The sequence below is a fragment of the Cavia porcellus genome, unplaced genomic scaffold, assembly GCF_034190915.1.
Source record: "Cavia porcellus strain 051 isolate PalLab524CR breed Dunkin Hartley unplaced genomic scaffold, mCavPor4.1 scaffold_25, whole genome shotgun sequence".
NCBI classification, from domain to species: domain Eukaryota; kingdom Metazoa; phylum Chordata; class Mammalia; order Rodentia; family Caviidae; genus Cavia; species Cavia porcellus.
This window is the reverse complement of record NW_026947508.1, coordinates 17,972,725-17,993,970: the sequence shown is the minus strand read 5'-3', so window position 1 is coordinate 17,993,970 and position 21,246 is coordinate 17,972,725. Positions and strand designations below refer to the sequence as shown.

At 47.6% G+C, this 21,246-nt stretch overlaps 1 protein-coding gene and 1 non-coding gene across 13 annotated transcripts in view; one reads left to right on the top strand and one right to left on the bottom strand.

The window, feature by feature from the left end:
• Positions 1-21,199, top strand: part of Cnr2 (cannabinoid receptor 2) — a 27,977-nt gene extending 6,778 nt beyond the window's left edge. For 2 of the 12 annotated variants that reach the window (XM_063235759.1, XM_013154100.3), the window contains exon 2: positions 16,657-18,802. In XM_063235759.1, coding sequence (XP_063091829.1) covers positions 16,688-17,782 — 1,095 coding nt within the window. In that variant the 5' untranslated portion in view covers positions 16,657-16,687 and the 3' untranslated portion in view covers positions 17,783-18,802. The other 10 variants (XR_010043008.1, XR_010043009.1, XM_063235761.1 and 7 more) reach the window with 10 other exon arrangements.
• On the bottom strand, positions 13,937-14,042 carry LOC111757243 (U6 spliceosomal RNA). The gene has a single exon (XR_002791618.2). It is a non-coding gene; the product is annotated as a U6 spliceosomal RNA (small nuclear RNA).
• Positions 21,200-21,246: the final 47 nt, after the last annotated feature.

Here is a 21,246-nt window from a genome sequence, read left to right as displayed (position 1 = left end):
CTTTACCTGCAGGTGTTTGCAGTGAGGGTCTTGCAATCAGGGACCTGAGACCTATTTTATCTCACCATATAACAAGCATAACCTTCTTTTTTAAAGGTATAAATGGACTCTTTGACTATTAAATGAAAAAAATTCAACCCCAATATCATGAAGGTTTGATATCCTTGTGCTATATTTCGGTCCACTTTAATATACATTTGGCCCTCACTAAAATATTACCTTAAAATTTTCCAAGTACCAGATGTAGCAGCATATGCCTGTAATCCCCACTGCTTGGGACAATGGTAAATTTGAGGCCAGCCTGGGCCATGAGGTGAGACCCCCAGAGAATGGAGCTCAGCCCTCCCCTGAAATTTAAAAAAAAAATTGTTTTTGTCAAGCAGCCTTGTGTTTTCTTGTCAGGAATTTAAATCTAACATATAAACTACTTGCAAAGTAGAGAGTAGCCAAAATTTGTTTTCTTACATCATGCATATAATTTAAAGATTTAAAACAAATATTAATTAAAACTTTTTAAGTGATATACTTACTTTAAATAGGACATTTGACTTAAAATAATTCCCTTTTTCACGGACCATAGAAAATGATGAAATAGCTTCTGTAATTTCCACTGGGATTTGTAAAATTTTATACTACTATGAAACAAATTCTGAGTCAAGAGGTTTTTTTAGTACTAGGGATTAAACTCCCCAGAGCCTTGTACTGAGCAACATCCCAGACCCCTTTTTTTTTTTTTTTTGCATCTCCCCCTCCACCCAGACCCTTTTTAAAAATAAGGTTTTATTGAAGCAAACCCTTGCTAAATTTCACAGGCTTGGCTCAAACTTGCTGTCCTCCTGCCTCAGCCTCCCAGAGTGCTGGGATTATAGGTATTCAGTACCACATTTGGCTATGAGTCAAGCGATTAAAGATGGTCAAGTCCAACGCTGGTATTGAGGTTTTTTTTAATCACAAAGATACTTTATTTTTTTTCCAACTCCATTTTATTTCAAGGAGAAAAAGAAAAAAAAGGAAGAAGAAAAAAACTAAAACTAAATTTTAAAACACATTAATCAGGGAGCAACAATGGTTTACACATTGCACACTGTCATCCCCAGATCATTCACCTAGAGCACAAGACTCCTGCATCCAGTCATCAGAAAATACTAGCCAATCTTTCTCTTCAGTGAGCGCAGAGAAATCAGTAGTACAGCTATCTTAACTATTGTTTATACATATACATATATTGTTACTTTCAGCTTCTCACACTAATGAGAAAATGTGATGTCTAGATGTGTCTTATTTATTTCACTAATGAGTGTAGTCTCAAGTTGCATCCATTTACCTATAAAAGTCTCCAGTTTATCCTTCTTTAAGGCTGAGTAGTACTCCATTGTATAAAAATATCACATCTTTTTTATCCATTCCTCAGTTAATGGACATTTAGGTTGTTTCCAAGATCTGGCTATTACAAATTGTGCTGCTATAAACATGGGTGTGGCTGTGGTATGACTATGATGTTTTTTAATTCTTTGGGGAAGATACCCAGAAGGGGAATATTTGGATCAAATGAGGCCTCTAGTCCTGGTTTTTTGAGGAATCTCCACACCGCTTTCCATGGTGGTTGCATCAGTCTACATTCCCACCAACAGTGGAGAAGGGCTCCTTTTTCCCACAGCCCCTTCAGCATTTGTTATTGGTTGATTTCTTAAAAATAGCCATTCTTTCTGGGTGAGGTGGAATCTCAGTGTTGTTTTAATTTGCATCTCTCAAATGACCAGTGATGTTGAACATTTTTTCACGTATTTACTTGCTGTTTGTATTTCTTCATTTGAGAAGTGTGTATTCATCTCAGGTGCCCATTTTTGGATTGAGTCTTTAAATCTGAGAGGCCTGATTGTTTTTGAGGTCTTTATATGTTCTCAATAGTAATCCGTTGTCTGAGGAACAGCTGGCAGATATTTTCGCCCACATTGTGGCTTGTCTCTTCACTCTGCTGTTGGTTTCTTTTGCTGTGCAAAAGCTTTTCAAAAGGGTAAGATCCCAGCTGTTGATTCTTTGTAATCGTTCCTGTGCAAATGAGTTTTGTTCATATGGTCTTTGCCTGCACTGGTGCCTTCAAGAGTTTTACCTCCTGTATTTTCCAGCAGATTTAATGTGTCTGTTTTAATACGAAGATCTTTGATCCATTCTGATTTTAGCTTAGTACATGGTGAAAGAGTTTTAATCTTACAGTTTTTCCAGCATCATTTAGTAAGGAGGCTATCATTCTTCCAATGAATGTCCAACTCTGCTATTTTATTCTACTGTTTAAATTTGGGATACAACCACTAAGCAACTGTACAGAAAAATGCACACATAGTCACCAAACATAGCAGCAGTGTTTCCTAACTACCCAGGGCCACCCAGACAACTTAGTATGTATTTACTGCATCCCCTACCTAATCAGTCCTCACCATAGCTCTGAATGAAGGCTCCTTCGTTATTCCCATTTTATAGATGAGGACACTGAGGCTCAAAGAAGCAAGTCATTTTCCCACTTCAATAAGAAACAGTTAGAATTCCTAAGCGGGGCCCCAGCTGCCTCATATACCTCTGTCTATGTATTTATTTCTTGTTCTCAGTTCTTAGCGAACAGGAATACAAACAGAAAATAGAAATCCAGGGGTTTCAGAAAAACCTGGTCCTAATTTGTGACCTCTATCGGCTATGAGACCACAGAGAGGCAAAAAGATTGAGGATTGCACAAAGTACACCTTATTGGAATGATTTTGGGTTGAGAGGCCTCGAGGGAAACACTACTGGGTGATGCATCCTCAGCTCACCCTTATCTTTTCATGGCTCTGAGCTTCAGAACTGTCTGTGAGCAACTCCCGGTCCTCAGGGCTGCCGTGGCTCCTGCAGTGTCTAGTACCTCCCGGCCGCTCGCGATTCAGATGCACAGAGGAGCAGGGGGCGTTGGACCTGGGCTGAGACTTTTGGGACATCCTCACCTTCACAGTCAGCTACCAGGACATCCCGACCGAGGTTTGCATCGGAGACACAGTGGCCATGAGCCAACTAACTGGTGGATGCCAATATCAAAGGGACAGGATAGAAACGACTCAGGCCCTTTACTTGGGAGAGGAGAAAAACTCCCCCAGGACAAGACAGTCCCACCATGGTGAGTGTCACACTGAACCTCAAGCGATGGAGACTCAGACCGCTGGAGCACCCCCTCTGCTTGCTTCACCCTGGTGTTCTGGAGTTCAGCCTGGCTCCTCCAGCACAAAAGCCACCGCTAAGTGTCCCAGTAAGCGGTCCCCCTGGGGGGTCAGGGATTTAGCTTAGCAGTATTAGAGGCTGCCTGGCAACTGCGAGGTTGTGAGTTTGATCCCTGGTACCAAATAAAAAGGATTCAGTGGGTGATTGGCCTGTGGGTCATTAACCTGGGAATGAAATTAAAATTGATTAAGGACTGCAAAGGAGGAAGAGTGGTGACGGTCACGGTCCACCAGTGGAAGACCAGATAGATGCCCAAGCAAGCGCCCCTTCAGCACCATCACAGCCACAGCCAGAGCAAAATGTTTGCGGCGGTGAGAAAGAACAAGGCTGGGCATGACTGCAAATCAGAACTCGGTGCCAGCTCTGGGTGGCTCAGGGGTTCCAGACCCTGCTCCTCCTGTAACCTAAAGGGGCACCCAGGAGCACGGAACGGCAATGTCCCCGGCTGCTGAGGAAGCAGGGGGACACGGGGTGGGGGGACAAGGCTGTGGCTGCAGTGGTCAGCAGCTTTCCCCCAGGTGGGGACGGGGACAGCACTGAGGAGGTGGTGCCAGAGGACCTGGTCTTTGAGGAGTTGCGTGGGACAGGGACATGTGGCCAAAGGTAGGGCCAGAGACCAAGAGACCAGGAGACCCCAGATGATGGCATCACGTCTGCCGTGTCCCTGAGGACCTCCCCGTGGGATGAGACAGGGAGGCAAAGACCATCAAGGATGACCCCGTGTAGGCTCAGCCTCTGGAGGTGCTAGAGACTTCTTTTTGTTGTTGTTTGCTTATGTGTTTTGAGGCAGGGTCTCATTGTGCAGTTTAGGCAGGCCTCAAACTCACAGCGATCCTCCAGCCTCAGCCTCCCTAGTGCAGGGATTACGGGCATGCACAACCACATCCGGCTTATTTTTTATGTTGCAACAGCCTCTTGCTAAATTGCCCAGCAGGATTTGGACTTGTGATTCTCCTTCCTTAGCCTTCCAGAGGGCTGGGATTGCAGGCAAGTGCCACAAAAAATTAAAATGAAAGCCAAGAAACAGTTCAGGTGAGTAGCTAGCATAAAACAAGCAGCTATCTCTGCATCTTGTTTTCTGGTGCTGGCGACATGCTGTGCCACCAAGCTGCACCCCGAGTCCTGCATCACTGCCCTCTGTCATCCTCCTGTCACCATCCCCAGATCTCAGCAGCCCAGAGCCCGGTAAATCAGCCCCTCTGCTGGTGCCAGTTTCCGTAATGTGCGCTGTGTAGGCTGGTGCCTTGCACGTGGTGTGTGGTCAGCGCTCGCTCGATGTTGGCTGCATGGCGTAATCACAGCGGTGTTGCTGGGCTGAACCTCCCCATCTCTGCCCATCGCTTCCCTGCTCCCCCTTTTGTGAGGGGAACCAGCTGGAACCGCAACCCCACCCCGCTGCTGCTGCCCTACAAAGGAAGCAGAACCCCGGCTGGGGCAGGAGCCAGACCCTTTGGGACCTGGCCAAGCCAGGAAGAGACTGAGCAGCTGCGATGGGGGAGGGGAGGGGGCCACAGGACATGAAGTCAGTCCCCACCCGCACCTTTCATCAGGAAGCATGGTGACAGCGAGCCCTGGCACTCCATCCTTCAGGCTCCTCTGTCCCCACGCTACGCTGTAACACTTGCTCCGTACAAAGGCTTCCTGCGTGGACCCAGGGGCCAAGTGCTGAGGTTGTGATTGTTAGGAGGCCTCCCAACCTGCCCCCTCTCTCATTAGCTGATTAAGATCTCACCTGTAGCAAGCTGCCTCCAAGGTCCCCCAGACCCACTCTCCATTATCAGGCACTGACACTGTAATCTCACCCAGTTTCCAGTGATTTTCTGTATCAGATTGTCCTTGAGAAAGGGATATAGGAGCTGGACATAGTGGTGCAGGCCTGTAATCCCAGCACTCGGGAGGCTGAGGCAGGAGGATCACTGAGAGTCCAAAACCAGCCTGCACTACAAAGTGAGCTCAAGGCCAGCCTGAACTGCATAGCAAGACCCTGTCTCAAAAAGAACAAAAAAAGAAAGAAAGAAAGAAAGAAAGAAAGAAAAGAAAAGAAAAGAAAAAAGAAAAAGGGATAGGGGCCAGCTCATGGCACAGGGCTATCATTCCAGTTACTCTGGAGGCTGACACAGGAGGGTTACAATTTAAGTCCAGTCTGTGTAACTTAGTGAGATCCTATCTCAATATAAAAGGGACTGAGGATATAGCTCAGTGGTAGAGCATCCCTGGTTCAATCCTCAGTCCTGGGGGGAGGGGAAGAATTCCAATTCCTAGTTTAAAGGTGAAGAGAAGAGACCAGCGCATAGCTTAGTGACAGAGCACTTTCCTAGCATGCACAAGGCCCTAGTGAGGCCCTGGTTAGGCCCTGACCCTGGGTTCGATTTTTAGCACTGAAAAACAAAGACCAAAGGGCAGAGGATGTAACAGCCCCTGGCCTTGGCTCTGCTGAAGCAGGAAAGGGAGAGCCTGATACTGTGTCTGATATTTCAGAGGCCTTCAGTGAGATGACAGGTGCCCAGGAGAAAGCATTGGGAGCCAGCTCCACAGCTGGAAGGCAGCACAGTGCCAGGACAGCCTGGGCTCTACCCTCTGGTTGGTGAAGGAGGGGAGGACTAGGGCTCAAACCCAGGCCTTCCCATGAGGCTGTGTTCCCAACTGTTTTTTGTTTTGGTTTGGTTTGGTTTGTTTTGGTTTGGTTTGGTGTTTGTCTTTTAGATTCAGGGTCTTGCTATGCAGTTCAGGCTGGCCTTGAGCTCAGTTTGTAGGCCAGGCTGGTCTTGAACTCACAATGATCCTCCTGCCTCAGCCTCCCAAGTGTGGGATTCCAGGCGTTTGCCACCACACCCAGCTCCCCAACTCTGTTTTTTGTTCTTTATGTTGAGGCAAGATCTTACTAAATTGCCCAGGCTGGACTCAAACTCTAAGTCCTCCTGCCTCAGCCTCCCAGAGTGCATGGGATTACAGGTATGCACCACCAGGACTGGCTTGGCTCTTTTGCATGACCGAAGACAAATCATTTCACCTTTTAGCTCCTGCCTTGAGCTGCAAAACAGAAATGCTGAGTGTAATGAAGCCCATCCAACACACACACACACACACACACACTCACTCCTGTCTGTGCAGGCCCAGGCGGGTTACCAGGCTGTCCCCACTGCTTGCTAAGGGCCCTTTGCAGAGCCTCATGAAAGGTGAGGCAGGCCCTCCTGCTGTTACCGTGTACTCAGACTCTCTTCTGCTTCTCAAAAGTCGCTTGGGTCCACTTCAAAAATCTTGCAGGTGACTCGTCCTGAGGACCTTCACATTCTAATGCCCTCGTGGCCACTAGCCTGAAATCCCAATGGTCTGGGAGGATCACAAGTTTGAGCCCAGCCTGTGCAAGGTACTCACTTAAGGGAAACTTGGTCTTAAAAAATGCGAAGTGGGCTGGGGTGTAGCTCAGTGCAGAGAACCTGGGTTCAATACTGGTACCACCACCACCACAAAAAAGGGAGTGCGTCATTTTTGCAGGTCCAGTAGTTTATTAGAAATGGTTCGGTTTGGCCTCAGTGGTGAAAAAGCATCAGGTGAGAGTGAGAGGGGATCTTTCTACCTAGATTAAGCTAACCTCTTACACAGAGGCCAGACATGGTGCCATACACCTGTGATTCCAGCACTTGGGAGGCAGATTGCCTCAGCAGGAGGATTGCCACAAGTTCAAGGCCAGCCTGCACCACGTAGTGAGACTCTGTCTCAAAAAAACAAAAAACAAAAAAGCCATAAACTAATCTGATTGAGCGTTTCTTGCCTTTCATTAGTCATCTATTGTAAGTCAGGCATCATGGGCTTAGCATCAATCTGCACAACCACAGGATATGGGTAGAATTTCTCCCATTTTACAGATGAGTAAAATAGAGACTCAGAGAAGTGTAGTAACCTGCCCAAGGCCATCAGGCCATACACTACAGAGCCGAATGTGGATCCAGGGAGGTCTGGATTCAAAACCTATGACACTGGGATCAAACATGCTGAGTCTCCCGAAGGAGACTTTAAGAACCACCCATCAATCCACTGCTTTGATGATGAGAAAAGGAAGCCCCAGAAGGGAGACAGGACCTGGCCAAAGCCACTCAAGGGTGAGACAGGGACTAGAACCCAAGCCTTCCCCCAGTCAGGGTGTAAGCAAGGTGGCTGGGAGCAGCTCAGGGAGACAGTACATACGTGGCATGTGAGAGCCCCGGGTGCCTCCCTCAGCACCAAAATAAAATCAAACGAGGCAGCTGGTGGCATCCAGTCGTCACAGGCGAAGGGTCACCCTCCTCCTCACCTGCAGCCCCGTGGCAGCTGCGACAGTGACCTCTTTCACTTCACACTTCCGGCTCACCTTTCCCCGAAACAAGGCACCAATACAAGTCTCTCTTTCCCTTTGTGGTGCTGAGAATTTGAAGCCAGGCCTCACACAGCAGGCACGATGCTGCCACTGAGCTAGCATGTTTTGGTTGATTGACTGACTGACTGATTTTGACACAGATCTCCCTACATAGTCCAGGATGGTTTTGAACTCACTATGTAGTCCACACTGGCCTGCGACTCATAGTGGTCCTCCTGCCTCAGCTTCCCAAGTACTGAGATTATAGCTGTGCGCCACCACATCTTGTGCTTTTATTTTAATTTATTCATTTTGCAGTACTGGGGATTGAGCCAAGAGCCTCCATGCTAAACTATATCCCCAGCGCTTTCTATTTATATTTTGAAGCAGGTTAAATTGTTTCCCAGGCTGTGCTGGAACTTGTGATCCTCCTGTCTCAGCGTCCCAACACCTGAATTACAGGTGTGCACCCCGTGCCTAGCTCAGATACACATCATACATACTTTGAAAGAATCAGTCCCCTTATAAAGTCCACATGTGGCCCTTTCACAAAATAATGACAGAAGTCATCTGCCTCGGGCTTTGTAAGAAGGGGACAGGTGTTGTTACTGTCACTTCACGGATGAGAAAAGTGGCTCAGAAAGTTGAAGGGGCCTCACCAGAAGTCACCTGACAAGTGTGACAGAGGTGGGAGAAGAGCCATCGGGGAGGGAGCAGACCTACTCAGATCAGCCTCGCCCCAGACACAGGTCCTTGGAGAAGCCAGATGTTCCACCCACGGGGGCAGGGGATGGGAGCTGCGTTTCCTGCCCCTCGCTGCATCCTGTTGTTTTCGGATGTTGTCTTGCTAGGACCTCTGTCCTCACGCCTGCATTTCCTGCATCCCCCACATTGCCCCATTCTGGACGATGAGCAGATCTCGGCAGCTGCATGAATGAGCCACAGATGCCAGTCACCGCCATGCCAGGGACCCCCTTCTAGGCCGGATTGCACATAGGGTAAGCCATTCCCTGACGGCAGGGGCAGCTTTCCAAGGGAGCAAGGGGAGAGGGTTCCTGCTGCGGGGGGAAGCAGCCAGGGAAGGTGACACCTTGCCTCAGCCACCTGCGCTGGAAGCTTCCAGGTGGCAACTGGGGACTGGGCCCTGAGAAGGACTGGCATTGTCTGTGCACCATCTTTCACTTCCCTGTGACGAGGGTTGAGAACCAGCAGGCACTGATTTCTGTCTCAGCTCAGGTGTGACCTTGACAACACCCAAAAGAGGGCACCGCCTCTGAGAATGCCTCTTCCCCGCTTCCCAGTGCAAGAGTTACCCTGGTGACATGGGAGGTGTGACTAAGGTCCAGTTCTGCTGCTAACTTGTTGGGTGACCTTATATGAATTATCTTGCTGCCTGTGCTGCTTGCAAGTGGCCTGTTTCATGAAAAAGGGTTCTGGAAATAATGGAAGGAGCTGCTTAAAAATCTCAAGAGCACTGCCAGTAGAGTGGTGCATGCCACCCAGGAGGCTGAGGCAGGAGGGTAGGGCATTTGAGGCCAGCTTGGGCAACTGAGTGAGAACCTGTTTTAAAAGAGCCAGGTATGCTGGTGAAGGTCTGTAATTCTGGCACCCTGCGAGGCTGAGGCAGCAGGATCCCAAGTGTTAACCCACCGTGGGTTACTTACTTACTGACTTAGCAAAACCCTGTCCCAAAATAAAAAAGGGCCGGGATGTAGCTCAGTGTAAAGGCTCTAGTTCATCCCCAGTACTACAAATAAACAAGCAAATTAATTAATTAAAGACGATAAAACTAGAAAAAAGCTAAGGATTTAGTTCAATGGTAGAGCACCCACAGGTTGCCCAGTCCAGGAAAAATAAAAAATTCTAAGGACACTGAATTACAATTGCCATTTACTGAGTTTTTATGATATGCCAGGCACTTTTTAATTTAATTTAATTTTGGGGGGGGACAGAATCTCTATATGTAGTTCAAGTTGGCCTCAAACTGATGGTGATCCTCCTGCCTCAGCCTCCCAAGTGCTGAGCTTACAGATATGAACTATCACAGCAGACTGTGTACAGTGTGTGTGTATGTGTATGTGTGTGTGTGCCACAGGGGATTGACCCTGGGGCCTTGCACACACTAAGCAATTACTCTAGCACTAACTACACTCCCAGCCTCAGGCAAGGTATTTTTTCACAATTTCCTGGAGTGAGCAGATTCTCCCTGTTTGAAGATGCTCCTAATAATAAGAGCAGCAACAAACAGATTCACTTATTAATTTCTTTAAATCCTCACAAGGGACCTTACCTCTTAACAGATGAGAAAGGAGAAAGGAGCTCAGGATCAAACGAGGCCCATCGCTGGGACTCGAACCCCACACTCCGCTGCCGTAAGCCTTGCATCCTGATTTGGTTTTATGGTTTAAAACTAGATGTCCTCCACGAGCCTCATGCACTCATAGGTGGGACTCCAGCCTCCTGGAAGGTGACTGAATTATGGGTGTGCTATAGCTGAGCTGTTGCTGGGAGGTGGGGTCTGGTCAGAAGGGGCGGGAACCAAGCGTGACCTGGAGGGGTCTCCATCTCCCTTCCTGCTTCTTTCTTTCATTCTGCTTCCCGACTGTCATGAAGCGAGCAGCTTTCCTGTGCCCAGGCTCTTCTGCGATCAAGGACTGAAACTTCTAAAATGTGAGCCAAAAATAAATCTTTCCTCCTTCAAACTGCAGGTACCAAATATTATGATACTAGAAATGAGAGAGTTACTAAGACAGATTTGGGTACTGGAAAAGTGGGGTCCTTGCCAGGACTATACCTGACCATGTGGTTGCAGAAGCTTTTGGAGCTGGAGTGCAGGAAGAGTTTAGAAAGGTTTAGAGCTGCTGGGTAGAGGGGTGCCTAGGATGTTGTAAACCAAGCTTAAGAATGAGAGATTCTGGTCAGAACTCAGAATGTTGATAAAAGAAGCAGACAGCAAAGAGCAAGCTTGGCCAGGGGTTTAGCTCCGCGGCGTAAATGCTTGCTTGGCAAGCATGAGGTCATGAGTTGGATCCCCGGTACCCAAAGAACAACAACAAAAATGCTAAAAAAAAAAAACAAAGACCAGGCTCAGGAGATTTCATCTGGGAACAAGGATCTCATTTGGTAGTCAGGCTAGAGAGCATGGGTGTTGTGTTTTGTCTGCATTTTGCTCATGCACTTTGGTCATATCCTGAGACCTTGTGGAAGACCAACATTGAGGATGGCGGAACAATCTGGTAGAGGAAATTTCAAGGCACCGCAACTTTCAGGATATGGAATGGATATGGCTTTTAGCCAGCTCTACATTGATAATCAAGAGCAAATGGGTGCTTTCATAGGCTGAATTTCACCAGAAAGAAAGCTCCTGTAAACCTGGGATCTGTAAATGGAAGCAAAAGAGAGCTTCATTGTTGAAAATGTTTGCATTATAAAAAAGCTAAGTATTTTGAGTCAGGACCACAGGGAAGATGCCCCCAGGGCATCTCAGGAAACTTTTATCTTCAGATTTTGCTTGGAGAGCACAGGGCGCAAGATCTCATCTTCTCTGAGATTCCTTTCACAGTGTTCAGCCTCAGAGGTTGCATCAACTATGATCCAAGGAGGCCCAGCCACTGCTCAGGCTGGTAGTGGACCTTAGAGTTGTCCATAGGGGGCTGATTTTACAGGCATGAAGAATGCAAGAGCCGTGGGGTCCAGAAAACTTCACCCAGATTTCAGAAGGAGGCCTGGGAGCCCGGCTAGTGTGCCCCTGAGGTGGACTACATACGTTTGGCATGAAAAGATGTGCATGAGTCTTAGAAGCCAGGGGCAGAATGTTATGGTTTATATCTAGCGGTCCCCAAAGAGCCTCCAAAAGGCAGGGCTTTTGGGTGGTGATGCACATGGAGGTGCAGTAGCTAACTTCTTGTTAGGAGGTGGGATCTGGGCGGAAGTGATGGATCACCTGGGGCGTGGCCTGAAGGCTGATCTCCCTCAGGTGCCTCCCTTTATTTTCTCTGCTTCCCGGTTGTCACAAGCAGCAACTGCCCTCCGCCCAGGCCCTTCCATCATGCCACTGACCATGCAAGGACCAAAACTTCTAAAACGTGAGCCAAAATTAGTCTCACCCACTTTAAGTAAGGGGTGTTGGGTTTTATCTCCCAGCAACAAGAAACTGATTATAACACTCAGGTTATATTCAGTTGAGACAGCCCCTTTCCACCCCAGCGAGTTTTATTAGTTAGTTTTTGACTGTTTACTATGTAGCAAGCACAGAAGATCTAGAAATAGTAGAGCCCAGTCCCTAAGCCTGCTAACCTGTGTGGCCTCCGCCAAATGTTTTAACACCTCTGAGCCTCCATTATCTGTGAAGCAACAGCAACCATAATCCTCTGCTCCACCTGCTGGGAATTAGGCAGGGTCTTGCTATGCAGTTTCAGCTGTGTAGCCCGGCTGACCTCCAACTTGTGGCAATCCTCCTGCCTCTGCCTCCCAAGTGCTAGGATTACGGGCACGCACCACCGCACCTGGCGCAACTGTTTTCTTATAGAGGTGTATGGATGAAATCAGATTATGGCTGGGAAAAATATTTTGGCGAATTTAAGATCCACACAAACATTCGTGTGGGAGAAAGATAGTATGGAACCTGGCAGTGTGTGTGCAGGCAGGCTGGGAGTCTCACGCATGACTGAGCTCCAGAGGTGCTCAAAAGGAAGTCTAGGAGGGAAGGGGAGCCAGAAAAAGAGCCCAGGGGAGGCAAAAAGGAAAATGGTAGGGCAGCTGGGGGTGTCCAGTGGAGGTGTCCAGCTGAACAGGCCAGGGCTGGCCGCCTGGGGCTGAGGCACCACTCTGCCCCGTCTACAGGCAGAGCAGCAGGCTGTGGACCGGTGGCGCTGCCCAAAACAATACAACCGGAACCCCGTGCAACACTGAAATGTTACTTGTAACTGCATTTTAAAAAGAAAAAGGAGCCAGACATGGTGAGGCTCAGATGTAATCTCCTCAAGCACTTGGGAGGCTGAGGCAGGGGGGTCACTAGTTTGAGCCCAGACTGGGCAATTTAGTATCAGACCAGCAATATAAAGGGCTCAGTGGTAGAGCTCTCCTGGCTCCTGCATGGCAAAAAAATAAAATACAACACAGCCATCTGAAGAGAGTCACATCCTTCCTTTCACCTCAAGCAGGACTCTGCTTTCTGTCTCCTGTGGAGAGTTTCCTACCTCCTTAAGATACCCTACCCACTGACTGCAAGATCTCTGCTCCCCCGTCTACCTCATAAGTCCTAGTGCTCCCAGGAGATCTGGCTTTGGGCTCAGTGTTGAGTTTCCCGAGATTTACATTGGGCCAGAGGTGCAGCTCAGCAGCAGATCACTTCAGTAGCATGTGTGAGGCTCTGGATTTGACCCTCGGTTCTAGGGGACAGCAGGATTATTCTAACCAGGCACGGTGGCACAGGTCTGTATTCCCAGCACTCTGGGAGGCTGAGACAGGAAGATCATAAATTCAATCTCAACCTGGGCTACTTAGCAAGACCTTGACTCAAACTAAAAAGTAAGGGCTGGGAATGTAGCTCAGGGCAGAGGCTCTGTGTTCACTCCCCAGGACAGGAAAAAAAATTCTTTTTATCCTGTTAACTCTTCCCATTCCAGCTCTTTTGCACTGTTCATGGTATTCTCCTACGGGCCATACAATGTATTTATCCCTCTCCCAGTTGACGAACATTTCAATTATTTAATTTTTTTTTTTAATTTCAAAAATGCCAACATGTACACTCTCGTCCATGTCCCCCAGGCCCTTGGCAGGACATTGCTGGGAACACCTGCCCAGGAAGAGGGCGGAGACACCTTCAAGTTCATTAAATCTGTCACAGCTTCTCCCCAGCGTGACTGAGCCAGCCCACACCTGTGTGACTGAGTGCTGGTGGCTTCACACAGGTCCCACACTGATACTGTCATCGGAGCAAAATTTGCATTTCTGTGTCTCCTGCTGAGGTTGAGAACCTTTACAAAGGATTCTGGACCATTGTTCTTTCATACTCAATGTTTTTCTTAGTTGTGGGTTTTTTCTCCTTTTTTCTTAAGTAATCTTTTCTTAAACCTTTTTTGTTTTGTTTTTTTTTAAAGAATAAAACCAAACAAAACAGAATAAAGCCAATCATAACACAAGAGTGAAAGTGACACAGATTTTAAAACAAGATAACAGGAAATCAACAATGGCTGCCATAATACATCTTGTTAGCTTCACAATAGCTGCCCATGTCATCAGATACAGTATAATCAAACCAAACCAAACTGAGTAAGACCAATCAAAACAAAATCACGAAAATGATACAGGACTTTAAAACCAGATAGTAAGGAATTAACCATGATTACCACCGTCCCTAAAAATATGGAACACCTCACGAACTGGAGTGTCACCTTGCACAGGAGCCACGCTAACCTTCTCTGTAGCGCTCCACTTTTAGTATATGTGCTGCCAAAGTGAGCAGTTTCTTAAGTGATCTTGCCTGAAATCACGTGTTTTATTATCTTTTTAAAAAAACTAGCTTGGTCTTTGTCAACTCTTTCTATTGTTTTTCCAAGTCATTAATATCTGCTGTTGTTTCTTTTTGTGTTTTTTGGCTTTTGGTTTTTTGAGACAAGGTCTCACTATGTAGTTCAGGCTGCCCTTGAACTCACTGTGTATTCCAGGCTGGCCTCAAAGTCATGGGGTGCTCCTGTCTCAGTCTCACAAGTGCTGGGATTATAGGCGTGCGCCACAATGTGTGCCTTCTGCTCTTATTTCTATCTTCTGTTTTCTCTGGATTTATGCTGCTGTTACTTTATTTATTTATTTATTTATTTGTCTTTCTGAGACAGGGTCTCTTTATGCAGTTCAGGCTGGCCTTGAGCTCACTTTGTAGCCCAGGCTGGTCTTGAACTCACAACGATCCTCCTGCCTCAGCCTCCTGAGTGCTGGGATTACAGCCACCATGCCTGGCTTCTTTCTTTCATTTTCTATTTCTTTCTTTCTTTCTTTGCTGTTATTTTTCTAGTTCCATGAATTTATCGGACTTTTTCTTTCAAACATAAACATTAAGGGCTATGAATTTTCTTTTCCTTAGTACTCAAACATATCCCATAAGTTTTAATGTGTTGCAGTTTGATATCATTCACTTCAATATATTTTATAACATTCCTTTTTGATTTTTTACCCAGAAGCATGATTTTGTTTTCACATCTGCGAAGTTATATATATAGTTTTGTTTTGTGCTTTTTGGTACCAGGAACTAAACTTATGACCTCATGCTTGCCAGGCAGCTGCTGTGCCACTGAGCCGTATCCCTGGCCCTATTAGTTATATTTTTAAAGTTCTTAACTTCTAAGTGCATTGCATATAGTCGGAACATAATTTTTGGGGTTTTTGGTTTTTTTTTTTGTCTTTTTTGTTTTTATCGGTACCGGGGATCAAACTCATGGCTGCCTGCTTGCAAGGCAGATGCTTATGCCGCTGAGCTAAATGCCCAGCCCCGGAACATAGTTTTTATACTGCAGACCATTTTAAATATTTTTGAAGTGTATATTTCACTTAGGACTTAGTTTTGGTAAGTGTTCACATCTGCTTCAAAACAGTGTATATTTCCAATTATTTGATGCTGAGCTCAATATGTATTAGATCAAATTTGTTAATTGCTATATTAATCTGCTTTGCCATGGCTAGGACCCAATACCTGACATGCACGATTTAAGGAAAGAAATGGTTTATGGGCTTATGGTTTCTGAGGCTTCAGTCCACAGCCAGCTGGTTTTAAGGTTTTACGCTCATGTGGAAGTGGCCTGGTGGAGCAGAGCTGCTCAGTTCATGGTGGCCAGGGAGGCAGCACCAGAGAGGAAGAGGTGAGGGACCAATATTGACCTCCAAGACCACACCTCCATGACCCATCCAGAAATACCCACAGTGTGATTGACTGTTCCTTTAAGTGATTCCAGGCCAATCAAGTTGATAGTTAAGCCTATTGATCACAATTGCATATTTAAATCTTGTACATTATTAATGAATATTTTGTCTGCTTAATTACCAATGTTTTTTTCTTTCTTTGAGACAGGGTTTTGCTCTATAGTCCAGACTGGCCCCAAATTCATAGCGATCCTCCTGCTTCCCAAGTACTAGGGTTTGATTCTTTTTCAGATCTATCCATAGCCAAGTATAGGGTCATATACATGTAGTCCAAGTCTTCTGAAGGCTAATGCAGGAGGGTCATTTATGCCTAGGAATCAGAGCCAAACTAAGCAATATAGCAGGACCCTCATGTCAAAATAAATAAATAAATACATTTATTTGGTCATGCAAATCTTTGTGTTCTCTTAAAGGTGACACATATACTAAAAATGAATAATTGTTTGACCTTAAAATTTAATGTTTTATGTAGTACAAAATATTTTACCTTCTATAGTTTATCTTCCTATCATTTGGAATAAAGTCAAAAGACCATCTCCTATTCTCAAATAATTGTTAAAACTTCAGCACTTTCTGGGCATGGTGGTACATGCCTACAATCCAAGCATGTGAGAAGGCTGAGGCAGGAGGATCTCAAGTTCAAACCCAACTTGGGCAAGTTAGCAACTTAGAGGAATCTTGCCTCAGAATTTTAAGAAATTAAAAAAGGGCTGGGAATGTGGCTCAATGACAAGATTTTAAGTTAAATTGCCAGTACTGCAAAAAAAATTTTTTTTAAACAGAATGAAACAAAACAAAACATAAATAGTCAGCACCTTGCCAGAACTGACAAAAAAAATTAAGACAAACCAAAACAAAAAGAAGCAAAAAACCTCATAATCTCCAGATTTCACTTCTCGGTTTCACTTTCCTCTTGGGGATTTCCCTTACTTTTAAAAGGAAGTCTTAAGATTAGTCTTTGGAAAACAAAAGGCCAAAAAGCTTCCAGGCACTTCTGCTTGATGTATTCCTGCAGACCTGGCTCCCCCACTTAAATGGAGAAAGGGCGACCAAACATTTTCAGCATATGAATCCACCCTCTCAGGCAAAAGTTAGAAGCGGGTCGGTGGATGGATGAGGTCATTTCTGCACTAACTGGAAAACTCTCTCCCTCTTGCCTTGTGCAGAGCCGGGGAAGCCTGGGGAGAGGCGGGCCCCATGGAGGGCTGCCAGGAGACGGAGGTGGCCAATGGCTCCATGCCCAACTCGGACTTCGACCCCACGAAGAGCTACATGGTCTTGAGTGGTCCCCAGAGGATAGCGGTTGCGGTGCTGTGCACGCTGCTGGGGCTGCTCAGCGCCCTGGAGAACGCGACTGTGGTCTATCTGACACTGTCCTCCCACCGGCTCCGCAGGAAGCCCTCATACCTGTTCATTGGCAGCTTGGCCGGAGCTGACCTCCTGGCCAGTATGGTTTTTGTCTGTAGCTTTGTTAACTTTCACGTCTTTAATGGCATGGACTCCGACACCGTCTTCCTGCTGAAGATCTGCAGCGTGACCATGACCTTCACAGCCTCTGTGGGCAGCCTGCTGCTGACCGCCATCGACCGCTACCTCTGTCTACGCCACCCACAGACATACAGAGCTCTGCTCACCCGGAAGAGGGCGCTGGCGGCCCTGGGCATTATGTGGGTCATCTCGGCGCTCGTATCCTACCCGCCACTCATGGGATGGACATGCTGTCCCAGACTCTGCTCTGAGCTTTTCCCGTTGATCCCAAATAACTACCTGCTGAGCTGGCTCCTGTTCATTGCCATCCTCTTCTGTGGCATCATCTACACCTATGGCCACGTCCTCTGGAAGGCCCATCAGCATGTAGCCAGCCTTGCCAAGCACCAGGACAAGCCGGTGTCAGGAATGACCCGGATGAGGCTGGATGTGAGGTTGGCCAAAACGCTGGGGCTCTTGTTGGCTGTGTTGTTTGTGTGCTGGTTCCCCGCCTTGGTCCTCATGGCCTACAGCCTGGCCACCACGCTGGACAATAAGGTCAAGGAAGTCTTTGCTTTCTGCTCCATCCTGTGCCTCGGCAACTCCTTGGCGAACCCTATCATCTACGCCTGGCGCAGCAGGGAGGTCTGCTCCTCTGCCCGGCACCGCCTGGCCAACTGGAAGAAGTGCCTAAGGGGATTCAAGCCAGAGGGAAAAGAAGAAGCCCCCAGGTCCTCCATGAAGTCCTCCATCACGGAGACAGAGGCCGACATGAAAGTCACACTGGGTCAGGCTTCCACAGATATGTTCCACTCGGATCCCTGAAATCTCAAACAACTCAGGCCAGACAGGTTATCTCTCTGGAGAAGTCACAGAAAGGTCTGGCCCTGCCACCTTTCTTAAACCAGCCCCAGGGGCACACTGATGCTTTGTGCTGAGGAGCAAGGCCAGGCCTCCGGCCGTCACCCAGCCATGCTTCCCATACATGGCCGTTGGGGGCCCAGGGACCAGGACAGTTCACATCAGGTCAGGAACCTTCCCCATGCTGGCTCAGGGCCTGCATCCTCCACAGGGAGCCCACAGGGAGCCCTCAGGGCTGGCACGAGGGACTCAGCAGAGCTCCAAGCTCAAGAGGGATGGACTGCTCTCCTGGGAACTCAGGGTACGGAGTGGGCTGTCCAGGCTGTGCCTGCTCCTCTTTAATCATCAGGGCCTCCTTGCTTCTGAAGCCATGAAAGGCCCCACCCTCAGGCCATCCCATCCCCCTAAGGATCAAGAACTGGGATGGGATGTGGGTGAAGGCTGTGACAGCCTTTTTCAGAGATAAATGCAAGCCTGCTGCTCGGGCATCTCGTTTGGGTAAGGGTCCTTCTGACCTGAAAATCCCTGTTCCCAGCGCTGTGACCTCTGAGGTCCCTGGGGAACCCAGAGGAGGCTGGGGTCACGGAGATACAGACTTCTTCTCCATATTGTAGTGATGCTGTGACATACTGCTTAGTGGGGTTACCAGAAATAAGTAGTTCTCTGAGGAAAAGAAAGCTACTCACAAACATTCTCTGTACCCCCAGAGCCTTCCCACCCATCCCCACTTATTCCTGTGATGCAGGGCAAGCAGAAGCAAGCAGGAGGTAGGGGCATTGCCTACTGAATGCCAGGCTGGGCTGCCACAATCCATTTGCCTGGCAGGAACACAGCCCATTCATCTGAAGATTACAGAACTCTACATACAGAAGGGGCTGGCTTCCCTCCAGAAGGGCTTAAGATGGGTGAGATACACTGTTGGTGATGGAAAGATTGCAGACTAATTCTGACACAACCACAATAAAAAGAAAGATACTTATTAAAGCTGTTTTCAGACTGGGTATGGTGGCACATATCTGCAATCCCAGCACCTGGGAGGCTGAGGCAGGCAGATCATTGAGTTTGAGGCTGGCCTAGGACACACAGAATTTGAGGCCAGGGTGAACTACTTGTGAGACCCTGTTTCAAAAACACAAAAAACTGTCTTCAGTAAATACATATGTGACAAGGTACCTCCCGCCCATCCACTCTTCTATCTGGCTCATAAATATGTGCAGACTGTGTGATAGGTCCTGGATACCCAAGCCAGAAAGGAGATTGCCCAACTGGAGGTTGAGGAGAACATGCATTCTACATTCCAATAAGATGACCCTCAATAAGCAAATAAAGATAATTACAGTTGGCACTATGAAGGGCATCCGCAGGCTCATGTGGTAGAGATTAATTGAAATAACTCCAGGGAGCACAGACCTGCTGTTAACTCTGGTCTTACTGCTGTGGCTTTTAGTGAGATGGGCTTTTTGGGGGGTAGGTATTTGTTTGTTTTTTGCAACTTGTTTTGAAGACTTAGCCTTGCTATATATTCCAGGCTGGCCTTGAACTCACAGCAATCCTCCTGCCTCAGCTTCCCAAAGGCTGATCACCTGTGTGCACCACCGCCCTTGGGATGCCATATACTTTAAATCACCTTTGGATGACTTGCGATACCCAACACAATGGAAATGGTAAACAAATAGTTGTTATACTGTATTGCCTAGGAATAATGATAAGAAAATAAAAGTCAGTATATGTGTTTAGTACAAAGGGAGGCAGTGCACCCTCCCCCCGGCCGTACTGGGGACTGAACTCAGGTCTTCACACTGAGCTACGTCCCCAGCCCTTTTTATGTTTTCATTTTAAGGCAGGCTCTTGGGGCTGGGGATTTAGCTCAGTGGCATAAGCACCTGCCTTGAAAGCAGGCAGTGGTGAGTTCGGTCCCTGGTACCGATAAAAACGAAAAAAAAGCCAAAAACAAAAAAAGACAGGGTCTCTCTAAGTTGTCTCATTGTCCGGGCTGGTCTGATGTTCAGTTTATGGTTTTGTATTTTCTTGTAGCAAATTTCCTCTGACTGGGTGATTTGTAAAGCCAGAAAATGCCTTTCTTCAGTGCATGCCAGCTTTTGGACTTAGGCTCACGCTAATCGTGCTGAAATTTCATCAATCATGCGTGCAAAGTCCTTCCTTCCTGTTCACTCCCAGGAGGAGGAAGTGTGTAGCTCTGTCATGCTAGGCTGCCTTCTCCCAGGAGCAACACAAGAGCAGAGAAAGGCATTGATACCACATCTGCTGAGATTGGATTCTGGTTCCATTTTGGTGCAAACCAGCTGCATATCTTAGACAGCTCCCTTCCCTACTCTGGGCCTCAGTTTCCCACTCTGTAAAATGGGAGGGGCAGGGAAGAGAAAAGTGCCAGAGCTCTGCAAGCTTCCCTCCAGCTCTGACAAATTGCCCTTACCACCGATTGCACCACATGTGGTCATGTGGCTTCTGATTTGTGTTTCCTGCACTGGTGGACTCCACATGATGCACACACAGCCTGTGGGAGCCCTGGAGGATTTCCCATGAGCCTCTACCACTGATCTGCATCCCAGCTCCTCCAGTTAGAGGTTACACTCTTGTTTCTTTGCTGGTTTGAGACAGGTCTGGCCAGATAGTCCAGGTGTTTTCAAACTCTCAGTGATCTACCTGCCTCAGCCTCCCAAGGGCTGAGGTTACAGATGTGTCCACTACACCCCACAAATGCTACACTCTGAAGTGCCTCAATTCCCAAAGCGACCTCAATAAACACTAGCAAAACGATCATACCCGCTCTTTCAGTGCCCACTTTCCCTCTGCTCCCCTCTCATGATGCGTTCCCCATCATCGATCTACCTCATTATATCTTCCGGGGCTGTTACAACACCCCTCTAATCTCGTTGGCCCATCTCTGGGCTTTTCTCATCAATACCCAGCTGAAAAGCTTCCGATGGTGGGGCCTGATGGCACACACCTATGATGCCAACATTTGAGAGGCTGAGGTGGGAGGATTGCTGAAAGATCCCGTGCCCTCGCCCCCCCCCCAAAAAAAAACTAGACCAAACCAAAAGCGCCTTCTGGCTCCTTAATTCCCCACCAAGTAAAACTCGTGATCTGGCCTCAGCCTACCGCTGGAGTATGGTTGCACAAGTGAACTCACAAATTCTCAGCACACTCTGAGCCCCCTCACCTTCAAGACTTACCCCCCCCCCAAGTCAAGTCCTTGCTTTTGTAAAACTCTCCTTAGTCCATTAGGAGCGCGGCCCAGGCTTCCTTGAGATTTGCCCGCTTGGAACTCCAGAGGGCGCTGCAGAGACTCTCGCGACGGACAGGAGGCGGCTCAGGAGTCAAGCAAACTGGAGGTTGGCCCGCCCCTTTTTCCTTCCGAGCCAATCGTTGGTCTGAGGGGCGGAGCCGCGCCGCTCTTGCGCATT